The sequence below is a fragment of the Halyomorpha halys genome, unplaced genomic scaffold (genome assembly GCF_000696795.3).
Source record: "Halyomorpha halys isolate HHAL.00 unplaced genomic scaffold, Hhal_1.1 Scaffold894.1, whole genome shotgun sequence".
Taxonomy (NCBI): Eukaryota; Metazoa; Arthropoda; class Insecta; order Hemiptera; family Pentatomidae; genus Halyomorpha; species Halyomorpha halys.
The window spans coordinates 601,677-626,561 of NW_027110846.1; the positions used below are offsets into that span (position 1 = coordinate 601,677).

The 24,885-nt window shown below is 29.8% G+C and overlaps 1 protein-coding gene across 1 annotated transcript; it reads left to right on the plus strand.

Annotated features, from left to right (window-relative positions):
• The first annotated feature begins 2,943 nt into the window (after window positions 1-2,943).
• Window positions 2,944-21,966, plus strand: LOC106686885 (transmembrane protease serine 9). The gene is made up of 13 exons (XM_014430471.3): window positions 2,944-3,307; window positions 4,643-4,669; window positions 6,271-6,444; window positions 9,859-9,977; window positions 11,814-11,984; window positions 12,909-13,065; window positions 13,157-13,366; window positions 15,968-16,177; window positions 17,641-17,808; window positions 18,802-18,923; window positions 21,041-21,214; window positions 21,289-21,445; window positions 21,512-21,966. Exons 1-13 carry the CDS (start codon window positions 3,277-3,279, stop codon window positions 21,718-21,720), a joined length of 1,929 nt encoding a protein of 642 aa, XP_014285957.1. The 5' UTR covers window positions 2,944-3,276; the 3' UTR covers window positions 21,721-21,966.
• Window positions 21,967-24,885: the final 2,919 nt, after the last annotated feature.

The following is a 24,885-nucleotide window of genomic DNA, read 5'->3' on the forward strand; positions in this document are numbered from 1 at the left end:
TCTGTATCCTATATGAAATATCTTGTTCCTGTATCAGTGTGGCTCACCCTTTACCATTACCCTGCCTCCTCAAACAGCTTCCACTAGTTTAATTGGTGAAGTGCAGCCATCCTTCAATCTAAACTCCAACCAGGCTGCTCAAATTGTGTAAAGTATTATATGATTATATAAATACAATGTGATTGATTATACATACTTGCCAATGGGCCCTAGGAGATGATAAAAGATAATATTTTATGTAATTTTAGAAATTTCAATGGTTATTATGAATCAATGTATTTTTTCATTAATAGGAACGAAACATTGTTGATAGTATGAAATGAACTTAAATGTATTAGAAACTACAAAAACCAAAACATGCTTCCTACAAAGTAGGCCAACAAATTATTTTTAGAAAAAATCAAGTTAGGTTTGTTTTCATTATCTTTTGAGACCCTTAAATATGAATAAACATATAAATAAACTATACATTTATATCATACATTTTCGGTGGATATTTATTTTCTGCTGATGCCCTACGTTCAAAAAAAAAAATCCTAACTAAACAATTTGTCCAAATCCAACGTTACAATAACTGTTAGGAAATCCGAATAAGCTTATAAAGTAAGTTAATCATTCGACACTTTTTCAATTAGTAACAAGTTATTATTTTTTCTTAGATACTGAATTTTAGGACTTAAGCGTACCTGGACCGTTTGGGACCCATTACGTATTTCTTTTTGGAGCCCGGGTCTGATACAATTTTAAGTCTTGGGCATATATATTGAAATAATGTTTTTCCGCCTATCGTCATAACATTTGGTTAGGTTGATATTTTCACCGTCAAGGTGTATGCATATATAACAGTTAAACTTAGCAGTTAATGCGAATGTTAGTTCACTGACATCACTATTAACGATCATGCCAGACCCAGTGAGATATTACTGTCACAACACTAAAACTATCATGGCAGTAAATGTGATAACTGTAACTATCAAACAGTTACTCCAGGTACACCTCTATGAAGTTGGCCCCCTATCCTCGAAATATTTCAATTTTTGTTTGAGTTCTAGAACTATCCATAAGAGTTCTAGAGTTCTCGATTATTTATAGGAATAGTTGTGATGTTAAAAACATCAATTATACCGGTCAAATGCACGCGCGTAAAATACGTATTTTGTGAAACTTCGCCGCCGATTATCTTTTTTGCAGGCAACATTAGGGATTTATTTAATAAGGATAATTTTTAGAACTCCTTGGGGGGGGGGGGCAACAGAACTCCAAAAAAACGAAAAAAAAAATTTTCCAAAAATTTTTGATCGCAAATTTTCAACTTGAAAGATCGTAGAAATTAAAAATTCTTAGATTTCTAGTTGCTCCAATATGGGATTTAAAGTTGCTAATAAAAAAAAAGAAATATTTATGTTGTTAAATACAAAAAAATACAAATTATAAAAAATTTCGCCTCAATAATATTTCTAAGGCAAAAAAATCTGCCGAAATCAGGCCGTTTATCTTTTTTTTCTGGCAACTATTTGATATTATTTCATTAGGAGGTATTTTAGGAGTCCTAATGGCTCCCACACGAGTTCTATAAATTATCCCTATGAAAAAATATCGTATTGTTGCCAGAAAAAAAGATAAACGGCCTGATATCCACAGTTTTCTTCGACTTAGAAATATTATGAGGCGAAATTTTTTTGTATTTAACAACATAAATATTTCTTTTTTTTTATTAGCAACTTTAAATCCCATATTGGAGCTACTAGAAATCTAAGAATTTTTAATTTCTACGATCTTTCAAGTTGAAAATTTGCGATCAAAAATTTTTTGGAAAATTTCTTTTCGTTTTTTTGGAGTTCTGTTGGCCTGATATCCACAGTTTTCTTCGACTTTGAAATATTTTTGAAGCGAAATTTTTTTTTGGTTTTTAGAAGTTCTGTTGACTCCCCCCCCCCCCCCGAGTTCTATAAATTATGCTTATGAAAAAATATCGTATTGTTTTCAGAAAAAATGATATTCGGTGTCAAAGATGCACAAAAGTCGCGCGTAATTTTTAATTGGTATTTTTTTTGTATTAAATAACTCAAATGTTTATTTTTTTTATTTGAAACTTTAAATCTCATATAGGAGCTACTAGAACTCTAAGAATTTTAAATTTATACGATTTCCCTGGTGATAAATTCGCGTTAAAAAATTTTTGGAATTTTTTTTTTCGTTTTTTGGGAGTTCTATTGGTCCCCCACGAGTTCTAAAAATTATCCTTATTAAATAAATCCCTAATGTTGCCTGCAAAAAAGATAAGCGGCTGCAATGTTGCACAAAATATGTATTTTACGCGCGTGCATTTGACCGGTATTATTGATGTTTTAAACATCAGAACTATTCCTATAAATAATCGAGAACTCTAGAACTCTTATGGATACTTTTAGAACTCAAACAAAAATTGAAATATTAAGAGGATGGTGGGCCAACTTCACGGAGGTGAAATACCTGTCCCCGACAATTACCCGCTAAGATGAAAAATACCCGAAAATCAGGTAAATACCCCCAAATTGGCAGTACGTTACCAAATTGGGTGCCTGTGTATGTTAAGTGAATAATTCCTCTTTCTCAAGACATTATAGAAAAAAAAAAGAAGTAAAAAATAAGAATTAAAATAGTTAATACACAGTGCTTTACAATGTATTTTCTTCTCTACCTTCATTTTCAACCACTCTAAAGATAATCGTGTAACAATTTTGTTTTAGCTCAAAAAGGCGAAAAACGTTTGGCAACCACTGAACTAGGCGCTGAAATGTGAGTCTATGTATCAGGTACGCTTGCGGAAATACCACCAGTAATCTATTGGCAGTATCATTGTCTTTAAGATTTTATTTACTCCAAAAAACTTTGTATATTTATTAATTTTTTTGAATTATTCAATAGAAAGAAATTGTAAAGTTTGCTATGTGCGTTATTTTTTAAATTCAGGTCAGGGCATTGCCATGGCGTTATTTACGCCTATAGTCAGAATTTCTCCCTGCTAATTTAATTCTGTCAGTTAAATGGAAGTTTGTGATTTTATTATTATTAAACGTGTACAAAAACATAAAATATGGCCTCCAAAAAAATAATTAGAAGACATACGGAGCAGTCGTAATATACGACCGATAATATATAGAACATTTACATAATCGTGATCCTGATCCTGCCAATAAGCTTACATGTCCCTGAAGAAATCATTTCAGTGGCCATTTCCTCGAGGAAGGTTTCAAGGTCTTTAGTATTTACAATCGGAATCCACCTTGCCTGGATATGTTGTCCATTTTTATTAGCCTGATATCATGTAAGTACTTTTTGCTTATTTGTGTATATATTCTGTTATGATAATTGAGAAGGATTAATGTTAGTCTTTCAACTTTACTTGTGAAATGAATATTTTTCATCAATCTGCTTCAATAACTATTAACAAGAATATTAGCACAACTTTGAGATTAATAAAGGGACATTGTGATCAGGTAATAAAGTAATAGATTTTTAAACTAAGTACATAATTTATACCCTCCTTGGTCACTCTAACACAATTTTTGTATGAGTAATCTCTTGGAATATAGTAGTTGGTACAATAATTTATACATTAAGTAAATGTCATTGCAAATTATTTTCTGCAACTGATTACTATTTTTCAAATAAGAATTTAGTTACTAATAATTTACACTTCAGTATTGATAGAATTGCGAAATTGACGATGATTTACTAGTAGTTATTGATAATTTTACAATTTTGTCAACATTAAAGCGTAAATATAGTCCAGGTACTGGTAGAAGTTGTATAGGGAACATATACATTGAATACTTATATTGGATATATGTAAGGGACATTGTCATATGTGAAGTAGGTTACAGATTAAATGTTTCATAATTATTTACTGTCTTCTAGTATATTTTATTATCGAAGATAGATTATTGACTGTGGAAGATGGTCCAGGTGCGTCAAGGAAAAACTCAAAATAGTCATAAAACTATTTAATATGAGCCAATGTTTCGCCCCATGTTGTAGGGCTTCATCAGGGCTTTAAGACTGCGGGTCAGTGCGAAAGTGACCACTTGCATTTCAGTTTTATTGTTTATAATGTGATTCCTTTTGTTTATTAATTATTAATTTAAAATTTAATGTAACAGTTTTTAGGCTCTGATACCTCATAAGTCCTAAAATAACAACAAAATGTAAAAACAAAAAATATATATATCGCTTCTGTCTAGAGACATCTCTAAGTCAGAAAAGATTATGTAGGTATCCTAAAAAAATATGGTTGAATCAGTATGGTTTTAAAATGATACATTGATTTTACTTTAAAATTATTTTCTAAAAAAAATCAAGGGCACTGTATAATGCTCTCCAATCACCAATGGAAATAGAAGAGCTTATAATTTAATTTAATCACCTCCTTGTACAGCTGTTGTTCAAGAAATAGTACTTCCTTTCAATGTATTGAACCCCTAACCTTTCATGGGTTTTAGCAGTACTGATAAATAATATACTTTAATTAAATATCCTTAATATTTGATATAATTCATTATAATATCTGATGCTTTATAGAAAAAAATTGTAAACTGTAAAGAAAGTAATGTTTTCTATTTGTGATTTGATTCATGCTATAATAATTGTTTTGTTGTTCTAGATGGAAACATAGCTGCTAATTGTCATGGTATGCTTTACAATTATTTGTAAATTTAATAGTATTATTATGTTAAATTATTCTTAAGGTAATAAATGTGGTAATTTTGTATTGGTCAATAGAGGAATGTTGCTCTTAAGTAATTTTCAGCAAAGCCAATTAAGTGGAATAACTGGGGTGAACTCTAATTGGAAAGGCTCGAGGGGATATTTATATTTTAACTTTAATACTCTAAAAATAAAACATGTATTAAATAAAACCAAAAATTGTATCCAATACTGTCTCAACACTTTATTTCTTATTAGTCCAACGTTTCGGCTATTCCAGCCATCTTCAAGGCTTTGTCCTTGTCCTTGAAGATGGCTGGAATAGCCGAAACGTTGGACTAATAAGAAATAAAGTGTTGAGACAGTATTGGATACAATTTTTGGTTTTATTTAATAAATAATTACCTTGTCTCAAAAAATTTTGAAATAATATTATTTAAATAAAACATGTAATTTTCCTAACTTTCATCTTTATAATACTATTGGATCAATCCATACAATATGGTCCAATTGTGTTTGCTTGACTATTTTTATTTTTTTTTAATATATTTTTATATTGATTCCTCAACATTTCTTTAGACAAAAAAAGTTGGAGAATTAGTGAAAGCCAAAAAGCTTGCTCTTAGCCTGTTTAATTTATTCTTACTGCTAAGAAGATAATACTAACTAGAAGTTCAAACCTAAATTTCTTAAAAAAGTTTTCTAACCATATTTGGAATTGAAGATCATGAAGTTACAGTGCTTCTAGGGTTGGTTATGATAAATAATAGTTGTAGTTCCATTGGTATATACCAGCTCTAAGTTTGAGAAAATTGAAAAATTTCAAATTTAAGGAGGTCATAAAAACGAAGGATACATTCATTAGGAATATTATTTATTCTTGTTGAACTACTAATAGTTATTTGTCTACATTACAAGGAGACAAGTAGTTAACAGTGCTCTTCTGAGAAATATGGTTTGAAAACGGATTTTTAAAGGAATTTGGTGTTAACATCAGGTCTGTTTTTATCAGATTAAATCAAATGGGCTAAAAACAAGTTTCTTTAGCCTCACCTTTAAAAAGTTATTTGTTTCATCTTTCTATGTCATACAGTTTTTAAACTATCTGTAAAACTCGAAATGTGCACATTTACCAATAATGGCCTGTATAAAAAAAGTAAAATAAAATAATGGTTATAACTGGTTTAACTGATCTGAGAAAAAATTCTTTAGTTGTTTTTATTCCTAGCATAAGGAGGAATTAACTAACAAAATATTTTTAAAAACTAGTATATGGCCAAGCAACCTACTTGATGTATTTTGGATTCAATTATCATCTGTTTGATAGCTAGTCATGTTGAACTGAACATTTTCATTAATAGAATGAAAGAATAACATCATACTGGTTCACAGTTCATTCAGAATAATTTAAAATATTGTTTATTCTGGCTCAAAAATGTTTCACAAATATTAAACAAAGTCAATGAATTGCTTCAGCTATAGCTAGAAATAAAAACAAAATATTGAAGAGACCTGTTCGTGGTAAGTTTTAATTTTAAAATGTCAATTCTTCACACTTGCTTAGTTTTGATTCATAATTTTCAGATTGTGGATTTAGATATGCTTTAAACCGTTTTGAACCTGCTATATCATATGGTGATAAAACAGTGCGTTCAGAATTTCCTTGGCATGTGGCACTGTATCGACATTCCAGTTCTAACGAAAGTGCTGAATACATTTGTGGAGGGAGCATAATTCATCCAAAAGTTATATTGACAGGTACCTGTGCTCTTCACAAATTTTATTTTGATCAAGTTATTTTTTATAAAAAGAATGGGTTACTGAGGCGAAATTCCTCCTTTTTAAGGGAAGGTTAAAGGGGTTTGTTCAGGCCACTTTTATTCCATTACCCCAATTCTATAAATTCCCAACTCACCGTACTTCAACAGTGTAAGAACCTCTAAGTGAGTTGTTGCTAACAGAGGTAATTCCTATTTACCGCAGTTTAACCTCTTTGGATTAGAGATAACAATGTCATGATATATATTCTGGGCATAATGTAAGGGTGTCCTTAGGACAACCAGACTGCGGCCCAACAGGGTTTGAGTAAAGGATTTATTTTTTCATTTTTATTATTAATTTTTTTGTTAAAATTTGACAAAGTGATTTGTATCATTGAAATGGGATGAATAATATATGTTTGTATATTCTATTATCAAAACATTTTGCATTTTAATTAAAAAATATTTAATCAGCATTTAAATATATGTAAATATTTAAACAGTAGGGTCTTTAACATAAATTTAGATTTATGCTGATATATCAGCTCAACCAGTTAAGAGCTTGTGGCCTATGAGCTGATCTATTTGCTCTTTCTGTAGCTTGATGTAGAGAAACTCAAGGAGTAAAAAAAAAAAACGCCTAAAATTTTATAATTCATTACTTTATCAAACCAATCAGTTACTCAGTAGTTGTTTTAGGTCTTCTAGTTATGTATTTCAGTGTTAAGTGTTGTAGAAATTAATTTTATTTTCACTTACCTCTTTATGGAATGTAGTAAGGAAATGTATTGGGATTGTGAAAAATTTCAAATTCGAGTATTAAACAAAAATACACGTTTTGAGGTCTTCTGAGTTCAAATAACCAAGTCTCACAAAAGAGTCTGTCTAAGTAAAAAAACAAAAGTTGTACGAAACTGAAATTACACATTAAAGGAGGGTATATGCCTGGAAGGTGACGGCAACTTTTTTGATAAAATCGACTTGCTGGAAGTTCCATTTTAGAGAATCGATTTTTTCGAAAATGGCTCTAAAAATTTTGATTAAACTAGATTTATGAATGTACATTTAAATGGTCTTTTATATCAGCTCGGTCTTATCCTCATTGAAATAGTCTGACAGGGCCTAAATGATGAATTAAAAAAAGATATCTTATACTAGAGTACCTTTGGTTTATATGAAAACTATTAACAGTTCTCATTGAATCATAAACAATATATGAATACAAAATATTAAAGAATTTAAAAATAAGTAAAGAAAAGGTAGTTATCCAATTTGAGTGGGAAAAGGCACGACTGCCTGATTGCATTAAGGCTTCATTATCTTTTGTTAAACTATTGTGTTCTTGGCAGGAACAAACTATGTTTGGTAATTCCACCTTGAGAAACTCTCAAATGCAAATGTTTATACCAACAGGGAAAATAAAAATTGTTTGTTCATAATTTTTGCCTTCCTGGTCTTTACATTTTTTTTTTCTTTCAACAATTAGGATTACTTCAACACGAGCCTATCAATCCAAAAAATGTTTCTGTGGAGACCACTTAGGGTACTAAATAATCAACAATCTTATAAATGAAGAAATATTAACTTCGGAAGAATCAAACAATTATTATCTACAAAAAGAATGAATGTGAATGTCATAAAAAAATATTCAGGTCGGAGTGCTCAGCAGCTGGCCACAGGTCTCAGGCCATTGGGCCCACAAATCACTTCCACTATTTAATCTCAAAAGGATTAACAGAATACTAAAAAAAAATGAACTCTGTTTCAAATGCTGTCATGCAACATATACGGATATTTATTTCTTTGATAGATACCTCAGATATTCAAACACATAACTTATGGCTATTTATCTTTATTAAAATAAAAGAAAAGTAATTAATCTAGTTTTTCTTTGATGCTTGGTTTTTGGCTTCTTATTTAGATTCTTCTCTCTTGATTTTTCTTGGTTCTTGACTTTGACACTTACCAGCTGTGGAAATATTAATTTTTTAAATGCCTATTAGAATGTTTAAATTTCTGTAACAAAAGCTTCACTATTGTGATCACATACTTGTAAATTTTGAATAAAATCTTCACGAGTTCATTATACTAACTGATTTTATAACAAACTTCATTGTTTCATTACTCTTAAGATATTGGATCTCTCCTACATTTATTTTCGGATTATAATATAATGTAAAAGTATGTATTATATTTTTTTTTTGTTAGGTCAGCATATATTTTTCAGTTTTCTCTTTTTCCACTAGTAAAGTTAAAAAAAAATTCTTATCATTTATTTTCATCCTCTTTATTTTCTGTTCGCACAATACTTTTGTTTATATCAATTTTGGAGACATGGATTTGTTTGTAATTGAAAACAAATACAACTTGAAAACTTTATTTGCTTATAAATAAAACAACAAATATTTTCTACAATTAATAATCACGTGCAAAAGGCTTATTTTTTCCTAAAAAAAAAAGATAAACTTAATAATTACTTAACTTAAATAACTTAATAAAGAAATAATTACTGGATTTTCTGACAGCTGTCTTTTAACTGATATAGTAACAGGAAAGGGGAGGGATTTTTTTGTAAATTTATGGAGTTTATTCCACACATCAGCTGATGAGAAGTGTTTATGGAACTATATATTTTTTCCATGATTCGATTTTACATAGGTTAAATAAAATCTATATATATATTAATAAAGTATGTCTTTATATATATTCTAATCATTAGTTATTGGCACTGCTCTTTTTTATTAAGTAAGACATTTGGTCATAAAACATCGTAACTGTGTAACTGAAAACTTTTACAATTTTAAATTTTTGTTAGCATAACTCACTATCAACATTATTCTCTGAAGAATACAAAGTTCATAAATATTATTTCAACAATTTATCGTATCAGCCTTAAAAAAAGCCTGTTATGGCAAAAACTGCAATTCATGAAAAATTTCAGTAACCATGTTTTATGACTGAACACCTGAATTTATAATCACCAGCTTACTTATTTAAATTAATTTGAATTTTTTTTATTTTGAAGTTAATATCTTTAAATTTAACTTTTTCCAACTGCATTCCATGTGGTATTGGTCAATACCTAAATGAAATTTAAACAATTTTGAAGTTACCTATTCCATAAATTTTTATAATGATAAATAAATTGGAATTTTCCTATTCTCACATATTTATAATAAATGTTATTTAATCTAGAAGTATTAGAACTCAAATAATTCGAAATATATCTAATTATACTGATTTTAGAATAATTATTTGCATAATGTCTAACTGAACATTATTTTTCACCTATTTGCAAGTAACAAAATATTGTTAACATTTATGTTTGTTTATAAAATATTTTTTTCTATATTTTAATATAACATGTAAATTGATATCATTAATATATATTTTAGTTTGATTTTATTTGTAGCTGCTCATTGTATTTATAATGAAAACTACTCTGGAATAGACAATGCTAATTTTACTGTAGTAGCTGGGAAATATTATGTTTCATGGGAGCACAGAGATCCAGGGGAACAAAGATTACAGGTATTTGTTTTAATTAATTATGGTTAAATTTGGCCATTGATTTATGATTTTTTATTTAAGGTTTAATTCTCCAACTTAAGACAGGAAACACGGGTTATCCTACAGGTTACCAACATATTCCAAGAGTCTGCCCTCAAAATAAAACTGAACCCACCCAGGCCGGATTTGAAATGGCTCCACTTCTGACTCAAAATTATAATTTTTGTGACTTAATTCACTTGGTTATCCACGGCTTCTGAATTCTTATTTATAGTCTCTATTCATTGTTGTCTTGGTAGGTTTTAGGAGAAGTACAGATATTGTTTCACACAGCAAGGAGGAAAGATTTTCTACTATCATTGATATAATTTTCCAAAAGATCACTTTTGTATACTATAGTGAATCAGTTTATGAAAAAATATTAAATTTATATTGCAAATGAAATATAAAATAAAAAATCTTCATCGCTACAATCCTTGAAAGGCTTGGCTTCTGTATTCATTGAGGAAGTACTATTTCTTCATCTATGGTATCGACTTTATTGACTTTAACATTGCTCAAAATTAGTCTTGTTACAACGTACAACATTTATAATTATGCAACATTTACAATTATGCAACATTTAAAATTATACATTTACAATTATACAACATTTAACAACACCAGATAGCCTACGACATTGAAAAACCTCAAAATCTAATTGTCAATAAAAATCTAAGTAAAAAAGCAATACGGTTTTCAACTAATATTTTCAATTCTTTCTTCCACATCCAACTCTTCCCTCCTTCCTGAAAAACAATTAAAATCATCCCTATAATCGAGCAAAGTTAGATCTAATGGAAGTCTAAAGGTATAGACCTATTTACCTGATCAGTATTCATTCTAAAATATTTGACAACTTTTTATTAATGAAAATAAAAATAATAAAAATCAGGGCTTTGTAGTGGATCTACGGATTTTTAATTGGAGCCAGGCAATTTGTTCTGCTCCTCCAGTATATATACATATTTTTAAATTTAAGCCAAATGTAATTGAAAGGGGTATAAGTCATAAAATTTAAATATTGAGTTTAGTTTATTTTTTAAATCCTCCATAAATTTGATAAAATGAGAATGCAGTTCTCAAATTTTCACTATACAAAATGAAGATCATGATGAAACTGGCAAACATGTTGAGGAAGACTGTAATGCACTTGAGGATGTGAGGAAATAAAAGGTGTTCAAACCCATTGACCTTTCCATAGTGCATTAGAAAAGCTTACTGAATCCCTTGAAGTACGGCATGCCAACTTCTCTAGTTAGAGTCGACTTCCTTTTTCTGGATTATATGTGTTCAATAAAGAATGATTTTCTTTCTGTCATTTTATGTATTAAAATCAACGAATACATTTTAGACTGTAACCTACCTACTCTGTTGTAATAATAACTCTACCCTACAGTCCTCTCTCAAAAATATGCTTGTTTCATGTTCTGTCTCACCTTATACCTTGCTCTGTTGCTGAGTTAACTAGCTTTGTTTTGGAACAGTAAAATTAAGTATTTGTTATAAGTGATCCAGCTCCAAACTTTCATCACATTAATGTCACTAGCTGGTTCTCTGATTGATGGATGAAAGTTACTGACTTCAGACGCTAAATTGTATTGCTCTTGAAAGATACTCATTTATTACTATGGTCTTCCATAGTAATAAATGAGTATAGCAATGAGGTCATTATAATAAATGTATATGATACTATTTAATTATTTGGTTATTTAATAAACTTATATAATTTTTGGGATCATTATAACCTCCTTGATGTAATCTGTAAGTTTAAAAATAACCATTATATTTTTTATTATCAATATTCTGGTATTTTAGGTACTTAAAATAAAAATTCCTTCTACATATGTAGGATTTACAAATAGATATGCTGATGATATTGCTTTGCTTGAGTTGAATACAACAATAAATTGTTCTAGTACTATTATGCCAGTTTGTATTGATTGGAGTTCCGAATATCTGGTCGAACATCTACCCATTTTTGGAACTGTAAGTTTTATTTATTTTTTTAAATATTCTTATATATACAGTAGATTTCCGCTTATCCAGATCTGCCTTCAGTTGTGCATCTGCATCAAATGAAAAAGTAAAAAAATCAGTGACAGAATAATAACACCATCAAAGTCTGTAGCTTGCAACTAGCTATACAACTCTAATTTAGATCCATTAAGTTTATATTAAATCTCATTACTATTTTGTGTTTTTAATTTTAAAAAAGTTATTTATTTTTGTTTGCATCTTTTATGTCAATAATTCCGAAATAAGGTCTAGAGAATTGTGGTAGATTCCCTCTGGTGCCAACTACAAGTGGAATCTATGGATGTTTTCATAAAAAAACAATTCACTCCTAACTACTGGCAGTTAAAGGAGCAGTAATTGGGGCAATTCAACCCCATCTTGAATACTGAAGTCCAGGCAGATCGAAGATATCCTGCTATAAGCTCTAAATTAATTTATTTCCTTATTATTTTTTTCCTTTTCCTCAAATTAATTTTTTTTCAGCAGAAGTTGATTTATTTTATTAATTGTGTAATTATCACTTGTTTTGTTTGTTATTTTCTCTTCCATTCTTTAGTCACATAACTATTATTATTTTTCTTTATTATTTAAAATTGTGCAATAGTTAAAGCAGTGTAAATAGGTGTATTTTTTGTACAAGACTATATTCCCCTCTCATCCTAAACTGTTAAAATAATCATGTAAGACCCACCAGGCCAATCTGGTAATATAAAAACAATAATAATAAAAAAAACAAAACAAAAACACATTTTTCAAACTAAATGTTAGTCTTCAATGTTTTCTTTTATGATTAATTTAATGTACATTTTTTTTCTTATAAGTGGCCTAGTTTTGAGAATATTGTAAGTTCTCTGCATAGTAGGGCTTATAAAATAAATCTTTGTTTTGAAATAGGTTGTTGGATGGGGTCATACAGAAAATTATACTACGAGTGATGAGCTACTGATGGCAAATCTCAAATATATTGAATCCACAAAGTGTAGAGATAAAACCACAAATGGTTTTTCATTTTTTATTACTTCTGACAAATTTTGTGCAGGCCTTGATAATGGTAAATTTTTTCATTCATTTATATATATAAAAATGTAGTATACAAATTATGTTTTATTTGTTAATGTTTTTATTGTTATTGTTTATTTAAGGGACAGCAGTACAGCAAGGTGACAGTGGTGGTGGGATAACTTATCCACGAAACACAACAAACGCTAAAGAGCAGTATTATTTATATGGAATTGTAAGTATTAAAGATAAAGGTAGGAATAACATTGCAGCATTTACAGACGTTAGGAAGCATCTCCTCTGGCTCAACTTCACTCTCTTATCAGTAATAGATTCAGGATTATTTGAAGTAGGTAATGTAATTTTTTTTATGGTATTTAATAGATGATATGTCAATTTTTATGGAAACAGTTGTTAATGACAGTTATAAATAACAGGATGTTCTAGGTGTAAATATCAGTAATTTAGTGAGGTATTGTTAACCAAAAAAATTGTTGTTGTTCAGTGGCTATGACCTTACATTCTAATGAAGTTATCTATTTTGTAATATCCTCTTTTATGAGTAAATAGTTATTTTTTATATATAAATTATTTTTAGTATGTTTTATGTTATATATCATTTCAGTATTGTTTATTTGTTGTATTAAACGAAAAAGCAAGCTAACCAATTTTCATCAGTAAAGTAGGCTGTCACAAAAGATATCATTCAAAGGCAAGTTAGCGGTGTCCTTCCAAAAGTCCGTTGAATCACAGCCATGTTGAGCAGATTCAAATATTTTAAAAACTTTATTTAACTTCCCATCATAATTGTAGTCAATGTAAATTTAAGAAAAAAATAGAAGTTAAGAATAAGTATTAAAGAAAATTATTCATAAAGGAAATCATAAGAAAAAACTCAAAACCGTAGTGCTAAAATCGATTTTGAGAATGAACACCTATAGAAGAGGAAGGAAAAAAGCTTGGTTTTTAGATCACTTGATGTTTAGATGCAGGAGGGGAGGAAGTATCTTGAATGCAGGAAGTCCTGAACATCCTTGGTCTCTTTCAGTGGGACATTTAGGAAAAGAAGACATCAAAGGAACATCCAAAAAGAAGATACTGTTTTGTTTGGATCGCCAGTGGATGAAGTGTGTTGTAATGAGTAAGAGAACCAATGCTTTGTTTAGTCAGTGTTTGTTTGTTGAAATATTGTTTATAGCCAGTTTTAGTTTGTTGAGAAAGAAGGCAAAGAACTTCAATCATCAAAAGAAGATTGTATAAATTGATTAGTTTAGCTCAACCTATAGTTAAGAATATTCATAAAAGTGTTATTAAAGCTCAATGTTCTGATTGCCTAGAAAAACGCCCTGAGATTAAGAGTCAATAAAATTAAAATAAACTTCTCCTATCTGTTTAATATTAAACCTTTTCGTTTGAACCTAAGCTATACTTAAGATATAAGAATAAGTAGAAACTATTAAAAATTCTTTTTAATTTACTTAAAATAATTTTTGAATATTATATTTATATTAAATACACATGGCCAAATTAGTACTTGGAAATATCTTTAACCTTCATTTTTGTTTGTTGATCCGGTTGTCTTGTTACTGCATAACAGCTGTTGTGAAATTGCACTATCTTTTTTTTATTATATAGGATGTTTCAGGGTTAAGTGTCCCTACTGAAAATATGAATTAAGGATCTCAAAACAAGAAACAAATCCCCTATGAAAGTATTTTTATGTTAATCCTTTGTTTAGGAGAGTTTCCAATCTAAAGATTTTCATTTTTATGAATTATTTAGGTTATAATAAATAAATTAATAGGTGTTTCAAATACTTTATTACTGAACATTAACATTTACATTTTATGTTATTAAGCATTAAGATAGACTAGGCATCTATGTTCCATAGGAGCTGTGGCCAAACAGCACTAGATATGTGTTATTGTTTAGCAAGTTCCAATTATTCTTCTTCATGAAGAATTAAAGTCGGGGCTGCCCTTAGCTCAGTGGTTAAGACACAGTCTTGCCAATTTGATGTCTATTGGCGGTGCTGGTTCAGATCTGGCCTGGGGTGTTAACTTACTTTTACATTAATGTTAAAAACTTTGACTCTCAACCATGGTTAGGCAGTATAGGACTCCAATGGGAGTCTTGGCCGAAAAAAAATAAAGTCATTGATCAGACTTTTTAACTCGGCACTGAGGTTCTATCCAATGGAACCAGTCCTCTTAATTTTGTGTCAGTCAAGGTTCCATTATTTTTCCAGTGTCTTGGTCCTCGTGCATCCTGTGTGAATTCTTGAACCAAACATGAAAGATTATATTGATTTTCTAGAATTGATGGTTCCTGAGCTCCATAGAGAAGAACAATTGTTTATTGAAGGGAACTGAAGAAATAATAATGGTGTGGCATTGTCTATATAAGGTTTGAGTGAACCTTCATTGATTGGAACCTTAGAATGAAATTTAAGCTCTATGATTAAAGAAAACAGACCAGCATGGTGAACAAATACTTATTGAGAATACAGTATGAACACAGAAGACAGTGTTGAATCACAAGAGCAAAATTGAAAAGAGCTGCAGATATCCTCCTATACACAGAGACCAATGGTGTGTAAGTGGAAAATGGTGGGGGACGCCTTCATACTATTACAGTGATATCAATCTATGACAAACAGATAGATCTTTAACTCTGTAAATTTTCAAGTCCCAATATTTACGTTATTGGTCATTAATACTTATACCTTAAGTCTTTCTATTTCCAGATTGATAATTCTATAATTTAAGTAATAGGCAATTTAAAACATTTTACAATCAATTTGTACTATTCTAAAAATGCTTGGTACAATGGTCATATTTTCTTAAATATTATTATTGTAATCCAGGAATAAAACAAAACTTGGAGTAAAAATATCATGTTTCATTAATTTTTTCTTTACACTAAAATTAAAATTATAAATTAATTTCCTGCAGGCTGCCCTCCTTTTCCTTCAAATTCAGTGTCATTGGAACTATGTAATTTGAATGGAACATCTGTTGATTGCAATAGAAGTGCAAAATTAGGCACAAAAGCAAAACTGCATTGTAAAAGCAGTTATCATAATGGCTCTCCATTTAAACTTTATACGGATACAGAATGTTCTGCTGGATTGAAATGGTTACCCTTACCCGAGTCTTGCATAGGTATTTTTTCTATTATAATTATTTTGTTTGCCTTTTTTTATTTGTATTTGTAATAAATTAAAAATTACAGATATTTTACTCTATTGATAAAAAATGTTGACATTGATTGAGTTATAGTACATTCTAGTCCTTCTTACTTTAACCACTTGCGCTATGATTTAACTTTCGGTTGTCGTGCCGCTCTCTACAATATAGCATGCAGCAAGGCCGTTACATTGATGCCGCACCACATGAGCGAACAATGTTTTATATTTGATGTCTTTGATAATAAAACATGGGTATTAAAAAGTGCAATATCCTTTAGGAAAAAATGTATTTGTTTATAACTTATATGTATTTTTTCATAACTGAATACAGTGTAGATTCTGAAATATTTCCAAGATATCAATGGCACTATGAGATGTTGTGCGCTCTGGAACTGTAGCCCGAATTATGAATGATCTAACTGTTAGCTGACGTGACTGACACGTCTTTTTTGTTTATGCACCAAATGCTCGCTGACGGCTTTGGAACAAAGTCCTTTTGATGTGTGTGCCACCTCTTTATAGTGCAAGTGGTTAAAGCAAGAAGGCTCTCAGTTAATTTCATAACATTTTTACTATTGTCATTACAATCTCGGAAACTCAGTTGTTACAGAGGATAGGAGTTCAAAAAGGAACCTTTGCTAACCCAAACCATGATAGAAGTGTAATCTTGGTAATCTGACCTTAGTACTCCGAACACACCAATAATACTAACTAGAATAAAAAAAAAAATCATACATCATTTCAATAACTGTCTGAAGCAGGCAACTGAGAATGATATACAGTGCAAGGAAGTCCTTCTCTTCCAATATCTGAGAGAAGAAGCAGTTAAGAAATTTCTACAGAAATCTCAGAAAAAAAATAAACGAGTTCTTTAAAAAATATTAATTTCCAATAACAAGTTTAAAAAAATAAAAATAGTTTAATTAGGTACAATCATGTTGTTGAATTTGTTATTTCACTTTTCTTAGTACTTTCTGTAGTTCAAACTTTTCACTAATCAGAACACCTGATTAGTGAAAATTCTGCAGCAATTAGTTTGGATCATCGAGATTACATTGTACTGTATTTTGCATAATTTAACATTATAAAATGAAAACCTTTGAAAATAAAATATATACATTAAATAAAAAAAGAAACTTAATAAAACTTATAAATATTACAAAATTAAAAATCAGTTTAAATAAAATAAATGTTAAATTAAATAAATCTGATTTTAAATCAAACTAAAATTCTTAAAATTAAAATTAAAATTTATTTAGTGTCATTAGTGACATAAAATAAAAAATGTCTTTATATCACTGTGGGTGACTGTGATGGATCCCCCCTATGAATATTTAAAGCCATATCCATCATCTATGAAAAGTAATGGTGAACATTGGTTCTGTTCATATGTATATTTATGGTTGTCCTTTTTTAGCATTGAAATTGTTATTTCAGATTGTGGAAAGAGGTACAGATTTAATCGAATATTACCTTTGGTCAAATACAAAAAAAAAACTTTTTCTGAATATCCTTGGCATGTGGCCTTATATATGAAAAAAGAAATTGAAAGTCCACAGTTTATTTGTGGAGCCACAATTATTCATCCGAAAGCTGTGATTACAGGTATAATTTTAATATTTCTAAAATTCAATATTAGTGGAGTGGTCAAGTTAAGTTAGATTGAACTGGAGTGGCAACATTTAGAACAGATGGAGATACAATGAGATTTGAAATTGGAGAAAGATGATTTAAGGAATGAGAAAGTTAGATTAGATTGGACTGGAATGGAAACATTTAGAATAGATGGAGTTACATTGGAAGATGTAAAAATGTGAGCTGGAGAATCGATGGAAGAAGTCGGAGTCAAATGAGAAGTGAAAAGTTGAGCTTAATGAGTCGGATAAGAAGTAAAATTCTTCAACTCAGCACTCATTCAGCTCAACTTTTTATTTCTTATCTGACTCCTACTTCTTTTTCATCGATAACTCTCCAACTCACATTTCTATATCTTTCAATTTATTTCCAGTTATATTTCCACTCCAGTCCAATCTAATTTAACTTTCTCATTCCTTAAATCATCTTTCTGCCATTTCAATTTCCATTATTTACTATTTGAGTTTTTTTTTACCGCACCCGGACCATATTCCATTCAAGTTTGATATATGTGTGTATCATTACTGACCAAACCCCCTGACCATCTTCTCCTCATAATAACCCCAATATGATCTCCTTTACTAACCTGTAGCATTCTATATAAATGGGTTTTCAATTTTCTGCCTTTGGAATGTAGTGAACTAGTACCCCTCCGTAGTGAGTGATTTCTGAAATTTGTTTATTCTTTTGCAAAGAAAATATGTGAATAATACACAACACAAGAGATCTGTTTGCTAACAATATGTTTAATCAAGAAAAGTTGGTTGAGATAATTTGTGGTGTTTTGAATGATTTTTTTTTAAGGCAACACTCTTGAATGAAAGCTGATGAATCTACAAAATTTGCCCTGGACAAAATTTTCTGAAATTTTGTCAAAGGCACATTTTAACAAGCTGTAGAGTCATCTGATTTCAACTATAAATCATTTTTATTAAATCAAAGGAACAATTTACTTTGTTGCAGCTGCTCATTGTGTATATGTCGAGTCTGCTCAAAAGGTTGCTAATGAAACAAAATTTTTAATTGCTGCTGGAAAATTTATGAGTAGTTGGAATAAACAAGAAGTTGCTGAGCAAAGATTTCAGGTACTTTTTCAGTGCACTAAACTTATGAACAAGTAACAGTTACAACTAACTTTGAATTGGGTGGATTGGGACGTAAAAGGTGTGAATTATTATTGTATTATCAATTGAATCATAAATTTTCCTCTGAGTATAATTAAAGTAATATTCCTAATATTAGTCAGGTGATTAATTAGGCAGTTACTGTACATTGCTTACTGCCTACTAATATCAAGAAAATTAGACGCTCTTTAAAAATAAACATTGAGCAACTATTATTGTAAAATACAGAAATTTCATTTTTATTTTCTTTAAAAACATTAATACAGTATGACATATTCAATTAGTGTATATAATTGTCAAATTTCTGTTTATAACAAATCAATTTTTTTTTCTGTGACAACAGCAAGAAACTCATATATTGTTAATTAAAAGATTGAGAAATACACAAAAGAACATTATTGACAGCATTTGAGGAGTTAATAGATGACTAATAAGGTAATGAATAATGAACAACTATGATAATGATGTAATCGATTAGCATAAAGGAATTGAATGTCATGTCATACTTCACTTGTCTAGAAAGTTATGTAATCTTGGATATAGCGAAGCACACATCTGGTTCTCTGCTGCCGACTTTGATGATGAGTGTGGTGGAAGTGTTAGTGGCAAAGTTATGGATGATGAAGGTGATCTTTCTCCCAGTCCTCCATCTTTTCACCATTATTTTTCCAAGATTTATCATACAACTGGTCTTTCCTCAAATCTACTGACCACCTTATAGTTACCAGATCAGATAAAGGAATATTGAATACATATACAGAATTCAGCATCTCCTATCTGGCCAAACCACTTATGAACCGACCACACATGTTCATACCTTTCAGACTAAACAGATTAACCTCCACACCTATTACAATCTCGTATCTTACAACTCTCTACCCGCTCGCTTATACAGACAACTTAAAATTCATAAATCTCAAAACCTCCTCTGTCCCATAATCTATTCTAATCTCAGTAAATTTCTTCTTCCTTCTATTATTAATAGAATTAATAGTCCTGATAATCCCTACTCTTAAACTCTTTTCAGCTTAGAGAACTATTATTATCCTTTCATATCTTAGATAACTTAATTCTAACTTCCTTTGATACTGAAAGCATCTGTATCAACATTCCCATTGATAAAGCCCTTCACATTGTAGAGAAAAATTGGCTTTATCATATACTATATACCACCTAGCTAAATAACAATGCATTAAACGAATCCTGCTTACTAACAACTTTTCTCTTAACATCTTACATAAAGTTTTGGACTCATATACAAACTTGTATTATCCCCTTCCCACAATACTTCTCAACCTACATTGTTTTAGAGATCTCTTCCTTGTTCCCTCATCCTCTCTGATAATATATACAAGTCATTATCATCATTAAGTCATTGCTACAGTCCCTGACTTACATCTTGGTATTAAATTCCATAATAAGCTTTCTCAACTTTTTAGTAATTTTAAAGACTCCATTATTCCCCACCAGTCCAATATAGTTTTCGGTATTCCATGTTCTCCTGACTGTAAATCGCTCTATATCGATGAAACCAAAAACAACCTTATAATAAATATATGATACCAGGTATGTTCACCTATTTCATTAGATCAATGGTCTGACCAATCAAATTGTGTTCTGGTATTACTCGGAAATAGTTTCTTTTACCAGATTTATTACTTAAAAATTTCAGATAGTGAAATTAGGAAAAAAAAAATTATTCAAAATTATTAATCAAAGGTTTTAAAGCTGTTTAAAAAAATGAATAATTTTAATAAACTTTTGGTTGTTTATTTGATCCACAAAACATGCAATTATAATATACTTTTTTCATCCTTGGTCGCTGGCCACCCTGTCTAAACCAAACAAATTAAAATTTTAATTAATAAATGGACTTTGGTCCGGGTGTGGTCAAATAAAACTCGAATTGTAAATTGATTTACTATTTGAGTTTTATTTGACCGCACCTGGACCAAATTCCATTTATTGATACAGACGGTCAATCAGCAATCTTTCAGTATAAAATTTTAATTCTTATTCCCTCTCATTATGATGATTGATTGATTGCAGAGTTTGTTAATTATTTTTATTGTTATTAGGTCAAGAAGATACACATCAAAGATACTTTCAGGGGTGTGATGCTGTTATTAAAAGATGATATTGCAATTTTGGAATTGAATGGCACAATTACTCTATCTGATTACATTATGCCGGTGTGCATGGACTGGAGAGGAAAGTTAGATTCGTTCAAAAATCCTTTGATTTTGGGAACGGTATATATTTATATATATATATAAAATTCACGGTCAATTATCAACTCATCAATAGTTAATTTATTTCATTCTAGGTTCCAGGTTGGGGTTACACAGAAGAAGACAAAATAAGTGATGAATTAAGGGCTTCAAAAGTTCCCTATACAGATAGATTGCAGTGTATTGAACTTGCTCCAACAGATTTTAAGGAATTCATTGTACCAGATAAATTTTGTGCTGTTTCTACTGAAGGTAAAATTGATTTACAGAAATATTCCTCATAGAATCAATTCTTATTATTAAATTTCCTTTTTTCAGATTCGATTCTAGCTCAAGGCGACAGTGGTGGATCACTAACTTTTCCATATTATAACAAACAAAGTGGAGAAGAATTAAATTATTTGTATGGGATTGTTTCAACTAAACTTGCAGAGTCTGATTATATAGTAGCATTTACAAATGTTTCATATCATTTAAAATGGATAAAAACTGTTTTAGTATCTATAGTGCAGAGTAGTGGTTCATAATTGTTATTTTATATTCAATTGGATAAGTTGTTCTCTGTATTCATTTGGTCATCTCATTTATAATCATATGATGCCTGAATTAAAAGCCTTGTATAACAATTATCCATTATATACTGAGTATTGTAAATATATTTATATTAAAGATTTTTGTCCCAATATGATTTTATTCTTAGAAAATAATTGAATTACTTATATCTTTCTAACAAATTTTGTAACTAACATGAGGAATTAAACAATGTGTACCACAACCAGGAGAATTATTAATGATACTATCTCTGTGTTATATTGACACTTATAGTAATCAGAAAGGTTTAGAGCAAGCCTTTACACTTCCAACTCAAGCCTTTTTTTGGAGGAGTAAAAGTAAATAATTTCCATTTCTTATATGCAGAAATGTTAAAAGTTAAAATAAATCAATACACAAGCGCCTGATCATAACATCCATTTTATATTTATTCTCAGCATCTTCAAAAACATGTAAATGAACATTAATCTTATATATAAAAATCAATATTCATTTGTTTGTTTGTACTTTATGTGCTGCTGTACCGTTCATCCGATTGTGATGGAACTTTTTGCTTAGTGTTCAGAATTTTCCTAGGGATTCCGATTTTTTTTTTATAAAAAAAAAATGTATTAACAAAATTAAGCATTTTTGGTCTGTAGCTCTGTAAGTATACATTTTTTTCATGGTTATATGCCAATCATTTTGTCTCTTTCTGAAGAATAAGAAAAAAATATTACCGAATCTATTAAATGACTTTTTATTCTCTCAAAATTAATACAGCATAAAGAGGTTTCAGTAAAGTAGATAAACAAAAATTGTTTATGAAAGAGCAAATCATATTCGTTTATAGTGTCATCTAAACCTTTAAATAGGATTTTTCAAAGAAATTAAAAATTGGAAATTTTTCACCTTGATTCATTAGAATTTTTTTTCTTCTGGTGACCATTGTTCATATAATCATTTTTAATTCCTCTACATTTTATCCAATTCCAATGATAATGCAACCTTCGGAAAACTGAATGTCTGATCTTTTAACTCCTTGTTATAAGGGGGAAGTATTAGTTTCAAATGTTTTACTTTATATCGCTGGTCCTGATCTGTTTAATTAGATGTGTTGTAGTTTATGAGCCCTAAGCCACTCCTTAGTTTGGTGTAGATTTGATGGGTCCTGTTAAAGTTATTTAAATTTTTTTGATTTTTAAAAAGAAATCAAAGGCCATAATTAATTAAAATTTTAAGGTGACAAATTAGGAACAAAATTTTTATTTTCTGATTGTTTTTCTCAAAAATTGTTATTCCTTTTCGTTTTTGGCTCATAGCTAAAAAAAAAATTCTTCACGGTTATTAGACACCTATCGATTTTTTCGTTTTTCGTATTTGGATAATGCTATTTGTGTAGTCGTTAAACTTCCTATAGAAAAAAAAAAATGAATTCCGACAATTATTAGATAAGATACACAGCCTATTTAACTTTTACATATATCATTTAAAAGATTTTTGAATTTACTCAGGTTCTCTTTGAATTTCATTTATTTTTTATTATAACTTGAAAGCTGAATGTTTGCTCTTTCAACCTTAATTAACGTAATTTAGACTTAATGCCCATATAAGGGCAAAATATTGCTTTCAAATAAAGAGAAATTTTACTTTATATCTTCTGTTCTAATTTGTTTAATTATATCTAATTTGTGCCCTTTGGTGCAGATTACAGAACCCTCAACCAGGTTTCGTGTAGATTGGTTGAGTTCCATTGAAGTTGTTTATATTTTTTTACTTTATCTTTTAAAACTGAATAGATGAAATGAAATGAAAAATAATTTTATTCTGGGACATATGTTCCCCTATACATGGTTCATATATTAAGATTTTTATTTGGCAAGCATTTTTTCAGATAGTAAAATGAAATTACATTGGTATATTGGCTTTACTACCGTTAATAATGTTAATCAATTTGATTACAATGATGCGGAGGTTTGGTTATAGAATAAGTGGAGGAATAGGTGTTGTTTAAAGGAAAGAATGAATGGGGAATGGAGATAGGAAGAGAATTCCAGAAGGAGGTTGCATGTATGAGGAAGGATTTGCTAAAGAAGGTTCTATAGGAGGGCATGTATAAATCAATCGGTTGGGATCTGGTGTTAAATGAATGTATGGATGAACAAAGAATGAGGAGATCTAGGATATTGGTAGGTTTTTTGATTTTAAGAACTTGGAATAGGAAAACACCAAGGAGGTATTGCCTTTGGGAGGTTGGATAGAGCCACTTCAATTTGGTATACCAGCAAGAGACTTGAGAGCACCTTGGGAGCCCAAAGATAAATCTTAAAAGCAATTCATGAGTATCTTCAGTCTCAACTCTAGTCCTGCAGATAGTCCTCCATAGACCAAGGAACTGTAGTCAAAGTGGGGGTAGACAAGAGAGGATACCAGGAGCTGAAGGGTGTTCTGAGGAATGGAATTACAGAATCTTAGGAATTGTTTGAGTACAGTTAAGGATACAAATATAATAAGCAATTGATTTAATCATGAATTACTAATTATTAATTAATCAAATTAGCTAGCTACTGCTTTTTTAGTGCATTTTTTATGAAATGTTGCAATTTAAAAAGCTATATCTCCGGAACTATTGGACGTAAATAACTCTATTAGGGGTCATGCTTTAGCTAATTTACTCTACCTCAAATGACGTTCTCGTACGTTTTCAAGATATAGAGCTCCAAATAAAAAAAATTCATTTTTTTTAAACTCCAATTGTCTGAGGAGGTCGGTTTTCACTTTTGTATGCATGAAGGGCTTAAAACATCCCTTTACCCTTAATGTGTCTGACTTATTCATTTTCCAAACGGGGTTATTTATTTTCAGTTATAATACAACATTTTTTATAAATTATTACAATAAAAATTATAATTTTTTACGTCATATAAAAAAAAACACAACATGAGGAAGACATTGACGAACTGCTCCGTTTTTTCGGCAGGAATTCAAAGCTGGACTGCCAGTTTAACAAATATTTACAATTTTTTGCCAGTTACCATTTATTTAAGTATATTTAAATTATATGATACAATTAAAAATATGAATATTTAAGGCTGAGACCTATTTTTCATTTCTTTCCGATTTTGTTATGATTAATTTATATCTGAACTATATTTTATCAA